This window comes from Hydra vulgaris, chromosome 01 (assembly GCF_038396675.1).
Source record: "Hydra vulgaris chromosome 01, alternate assembly HydraT2T_AEP".
Classification (NCBI taxonomy): domain Eukaryota; kingdom Metazoa; phylum Cnidaria; class Hydrozoa; order Anthoathecata; family Hydridae; genus Hydra; species Hydra vulgaris.
This window is the reverse complement of record NC_088920.1, coordinates 36042501-36048617: the sequence shown is the minus strand read 5'-3', so window position 1 is coordinate 36048617 and position 6117 is coordinate 36042501. Positions and strand designations below refer to the sequence as shown.

The 6117-nt window shown below is 26.4% G+C and overlaps 1 protein-coding gene across 1 annotated transcript in view; it reads left to right on the top strand.

Annotated features, from left to right (window-relative positions):
• Window positions 1-378: 378 nt before the first annotated feature.
• The window catches only part of LOC100208322 (methylosome subunit pICln), a 32354-nt gene continuing 26615 nt past the window's right edge, over window positions 379-6117 (top strand). The window contains exons 1-4 of the mRNA XM_065788024.1: window positions 379-612; window positions 2233-2366; window positions 5509-5586; window positions 5687-5788. Coding sequence (XP_065644096.1) covers window positions 494-612; window positions 2233-2366; window positions 5509-5586; window positions 5687-5788 — 433 coding nt within the window. The 5' untranslated portion in view covers window positions 379-493. The remainder of the gene's footprint in view (window positions 613-2232; window positions 2367-5508; window positions 5587-5686; window positions 5789-6117) is intronic.

The following is a 6117-nucleotide window of genomic DNA, read 5'->3' as shown; positions in this document are numbered from 1 at the left end:
ATATATATATATATATATATATATATATATATATATATATATATATATATATATATATATATATATATATATATATATATATATATATATATATATATATATATATATATATATATATATATATATATATATATCGTTGTCTTCTTTGAGTTTTCGTGATCATTATTTTTATTTAGTTTCTTTCTTTATTCTAACATAATCTTAAATTGTAAAAATTTTTTTTACTTTCTATGTATTTGTATAGAAATTTTAATGTAATAAAGAACAGAAAGAAAAAAAAGATTTAAAAAGATATAAACTATGTAATACAAGATATAAAAATGGCTCTGACGGCAATTTAATTTTGGTAATCTTGCCGTAAATTTTAACTACCGATGAATTAAAACCGTAAATTTCATTCACAAGCATGTAATGTTTCACAACGTCCGAAACAATTTTCACGTGTGGAAATTAAATGAGAAAGCGATTTATTTAGGAAGAAATAACACAAACTATGGTTACTTTTAATCCATACGATTTACCAACAGAAGGTGTGCTGTTAACAGAGTCAAATACTCGAGCTTTTTTGGAAGATAAAGATTGTGGTAATGGTACTTTATGCATATGCGAAGAGTATGTTACAACTTTTTTTATTTTTTTTCTTCTTTCACTTTCTATTATTATTATTATTATTATTGTTATTATTATTATTATTATTATTATTATTATTATTATTATTATTATTATAATAACAATAAGACATTTGATAAGCGTTTGTTTTGTTGTTTTATTTTAATTAATTTATTTAGAACTATAATAAACTATTTTTGCTGTTTTTGTGTTATTTATTTTATTTAGAATTTAAGTAAAACATTAGTTTTACAGTTTTTAGTTGATTTGAAATAGCAAATGAAATAAAATTTTAAAATTCTGAGGTTGGAAAAAAAATGCTGACCTCAGACACTGTCACAGTCAGATATTGCTGAATGCTGACCTTAAATCTGGGCTGGAAACAGATAATTGTGAAAATGTTTATTTTGTGGGTTATTTTGGATCTACATCATGGAGTTTATTGATTTTCTAGAAAACGCTAGAAAACCAAAATATTAAATACATTTAAAAACAATCAATGAAATGCATTGTACATTTCTAACTGCATTGTTCAAGAATATATAGGGATAATAAATATTGAATTTGTGCGTAATATTCTTACTGATATAATGACAAGTGCAGACTACACATTACTTGATGAACACTGCTCACTACTAACAAAATAGTCTCCTGCTCACTACTAACAAAATAGTCTCCTAGACTGTAGCGGCTCTCTCAGCCTTGGGGAAGTAAATAACATAAAAAGAATACACACATACACACACACACACACACACACACACACACGCAAATATGTATATATATAGGTATGGCCAATTATTTGCCAATAGAAACTTATCTTTGAATAGTTCAAAAAGTATCAAAAACATAAGCTCAAATGTTTTTTCCAGAATGTGTCTCATGCTAGGACCGACTACTATCTGCGTTCGACCATTATGACAGAATAAATAATACACCGACCTTAATAAACAGACTTTGTTCAGGATAGATTCATTAAAATTTTAGTTACAATCAACTAATGAAAAATCCATTTAGGACCGGCAGGTATAAAATCAATTTCAACCGATTATTAAAAAATAATGAAAAAAAAAAATGAAAAAAAATATATATATAAACTAGAGTAATATTTATTTATATTTTTTTAGATATTTGATTTTCTTTAATTTAAAGTCATAGTGTCCTTGAACAGTTTAAAAGTGACTTATTGTCCCGTGGACAAGTTAGGGTTAATAAGTTGCAAAAAAAATATTGATTATGTTTTTAATTTAGGTGTATATTGATTGGTTGGCTGTAAATTTAGTCTTTTAAAATTGTTGGTTGTGCAAGAGTCGGTCCTATCTTTTGCCTTAATTAACGGTAAATGCTGCAGAAGTAAACTCAAATTATTCACACAAAGTAGTTGGTCAAAACAGGAATTCTAATGAATCCATTCTATATTAAAGTTGAAATGTCTGCTCTAGCATTAGCCACCTTCTAGAATAACCCTTGCTTAGTGCAATGCATATTATTTATTATAAATGAAATTAATTCTATAAGTTTTATTGAGAAAATAAATTTTTTAGCTAGATAGTTTTCAGTGAGGTCTTATTTGATCAAGTGAGTTATTTTGGCACACCTATATAAATGCTGTTTCTTTTTTAGTTACTTGCTGTGGCGAGGCGATATCGAGTCTCAAAGTTTTAGATTGAGTTATCCTTCAATATCACTGCATGCTATATGTCGAGACACAAGTAGCTTTCCTTACCAATGTTTATATTGTCTTCTTGATTCTGAAGGTCTTTACTTTTTTGTGTGTGAATTTTTTATGTTATTTTTTTCTAAATTTTCATTATTTAGTGTGTGTGTATCTATATTAAAAGGGTAGAATGTTATTTTTATTTTTTTACTATAAAACATGCACAGAGTGTTTCTACATCGACTGAGGGGTGGTTAAGGCAGGCAGTCAATCAAATAATAAAGAGGAAAAAAAAACTTTTTCCGGTCTTTAAAATAATTAAAAAAATAAACAACCTAAAACTGACATTTTATGGTAAAATCTAAAAAACGACTCTTAATGCAAAAAAATTAGAAAATAAAAATCTGAAAATAGCTGCCTAATCATCCGTATTTTGAAAGAGGAAGTTTGTTTTTATGTCTGCAATGAGAACGTATGTCTAGAATACAAACTTATTCTTACTAATTTAATAAGTTATCAATGGTGTAAGATATTATTACATACTGTTCATATAGGCGTAAGTTGCATCGTTTGATTGTGTGATTGTAAGATCTATTACGCTTTACAATTTTCCATTTAATTGTCGGATTTGTTCAACTTTCTTTTAACCTCTATATGTACAATTCAGTATTATTTTTATATTTTCAATATTAAAAGATTAAGTATTGTTATCTAACAGGTACCAGCAATTTTTGGTATTAAGTTACTTTAAGCTGGAGTAGAAAGCTTATAAAAAAATAAGAGTTAACTCAAAATTAAAAAAATCTAAAGTTAATTAGGGGTTATCTTATTTAAAAAAAAAGTTTTACATATCAACCTAAATAAACCGCTTTAAAGATGCCTTTTTTTGTAAGTAAATGTAAACAAAACTAAAATTTTCTAGATGTTTTTTTATTTTTTCTGCATTAAGTTAAATTTTTAAGCTATAAAGATGAATTTTTTTTTTCTAGCTTAAATCTAAAATATCTGAAAATTTATTCTGTTAATATCTAAACTCAAAAAAGTTGCAACATTCAAAACCATGTTTTTTTATAAATGTTTCATTTACATAAGTTCATCCAACTGTATGGCTTTAAAACTACCCATTTTTACAGAACCCAAACATTGTCTAAGAAATTATAAAAATTAAAAAATAAATTAATGTTTCATTATGAAAATACGTGAGAGAATGTTATAACCAACACTCGTTTCAAAAACTTATTAATTATGACTCACTCTAGTTTATGTTTCATAATGAATAATAATATGTAAAAAAATAAAATAAAATAAAAATAAGATACGATCAGGAAGACTTGCCACTTTCAATTTTTACACATTTTAGTTTTATAGACTAATAAAAATACTCTCAATTGTAGCAATTGATTTTTTTAAAAAAAGTTGAAAATCGCTGGTATCTAGTATCTAAGTTTAAATGTAGTCTAACTAACTCTAAAATACACTTTTTCATTCTCTGGTATAGATACACTATGTTATACATTCTCTGGTTTGATACACTATGTTATTTACAAGATTTTTAAGTTCCCTTTAAAATCAACACTGTTTATTTAAAGAACACTTGCTTTTAATAATGGAATTGCAACTTTTATTGGAATCTAGGATGTTGTCTTTCATTACATTATAGTTATGCAAGTTAATGATTGATTTTGATGTTTAGCTTAAAACTCACCTTAAGAGTATTTCTATTAAATATCTTTTGGTATTCACTAGTGATGTACCGTTTTCACATTTTTGGCTGATCTTAATACCAATGGACAAAAAATGGCCAATGTTTAAGTTACCAGTTATAAGAACAATCAATAATATAAAGCTTAATATTACAGGTCAGGTCAGGATCAAGATCATCATGATCACCCAGCTACTAGTAACATATAATCAAGTATAACCTGGCAGATGTCTTGCTGTCTTGTAACTCTGACTTAAAATATCTGGCTTCTGCCTTGTAGAAAACTGCTTGGGCAAAAGTTTTAGGGGTTAGCAGAAAATTTCTGTTGACCAGCCTTGCACACCTTTTTTAACAATTGGTTGGCATAGATCTAAACCTGTGTTACATTGTTTTCTGCCTTGGATGATGAATGTTGGATCATCTTCACTTCTATGTTATTTCTCATATATAATAATAATCTTCTCAATGATCCTACTAAAGTGGCTTTGTTTGCTAGATTGATAGTAGATTTGCTAGATAGATGTTAGACAAGACAACCATATACTTTTGCCGAAAAAATAAAAAGACTTTAATTGCTTAGAAAGCAGTAGATCTTGAATGTAATCTAGTTTCTAAGACAGCATGTTGCTCGTGTTTTCTTACTCCTTGTTCTATTCTTTATCTTAAAAAGTCTCTAATTTGTTTTTGTATAGAATACTATTGTCAAGTTTGGGCTGGTGCTTCTAATTATGGTCATTCTCTTTACAGCTGTTTGCAAGTTTTTTATTGTGTTTCAATACTTTTAAATATACTTACAATAAAGTAAAGCTTATTTAGTATAAAAGTAAACTTATTTGTTTCAAGTACAACTAATAATAATCAAGTAATAAACAGTTTATCTAACAATTATCAGAAAAATCAGAAAATTTTCCCACCCACCTGATCTTATTAAGACCCCTTCTCCCCATTTATCAAGTTTTACTTGTTATGAAACTGTATCTAATAACTAAAAAAAAGTTTTCAGTTATTATTTAAAAAATTTTTTAAACCGGTTAAGGTCTTAAAAATTTGAAAATAAAATCTCACTTATCAAATTTCACCAGACTAAAACTCCTCTCCAAGTATTAGTATTAGTAATTGCTGTAACTAGTGTGAGCCAGTGAGTGTGGTATTAACACACTATGACAGCTGATTCGCTCGATTGCTGCTCATTCAGAAATTAAGACCTGCTTTAAAACTGTTAACTGATCGTGCTTTAACCAAATCGCTTGGCAAGCTATTCCATAAGTTGGTTATTAAATAAACAGTTTTCACAACACACTTGCCTAATGATTTCTTTGACATTTTTGACTTTTAAAGTCTTCGACATTTTTGGCATTGGAAGTCTTTTATTTCTTCCAGTGAGTTATGGAGAGTTTATTAATTTGTCACATACTATTTAATGTACCATGAAATTGAAAAATACTTTTAATATGCTCATTTAGCTGCTCTTCATTATAGATTTTGAAAACATTATTCATAAATAAATAAGTGTATTTTTTTAATTTATTTTTCTCTTAAGATGTACTAGAAACTGATGAAGAAAATTCAGAGCCTTCTGTTACTGAAGTTCGATTTGTTCCATTAGATTCGAATAAAAGTAAAAAAATTTTTTTCTTAACTTCAGAGACATGAAATATCTGAAAAATAAATAAAAATTATTTAACTATTTCTTAATTGTTGATGAATAACATTTTTAGTTCAACAAATGTATGACTCTGTGACTCAATGTCAAGAACTTCATCCAGATCCAGAAATTAGTGAAGAAGAAGAAGAAGAAGGAGAAAATGATGAAAGTGAAGGTGAATTTTTTGTAAGCAACATGTTAAGGTTTGTGTTAAGACTGACCATAACTCTTTAGGAAGTGACCTGGCCTCAGCCCCAGCCTGGTTTTTATTTACAAAATTTTTCATATCGTATAGAAAGTGATTTTCTACTAATATATATATATATATATATATATATATATATATATATATATATATATATATATATATATATATATATATATATATATATATATATATATATATATATATATATATATATATATGTATGTATATATATACATATATTTATGAACATATATAAATATATAAAATTTTTATTTTGTATATATATACATATATAA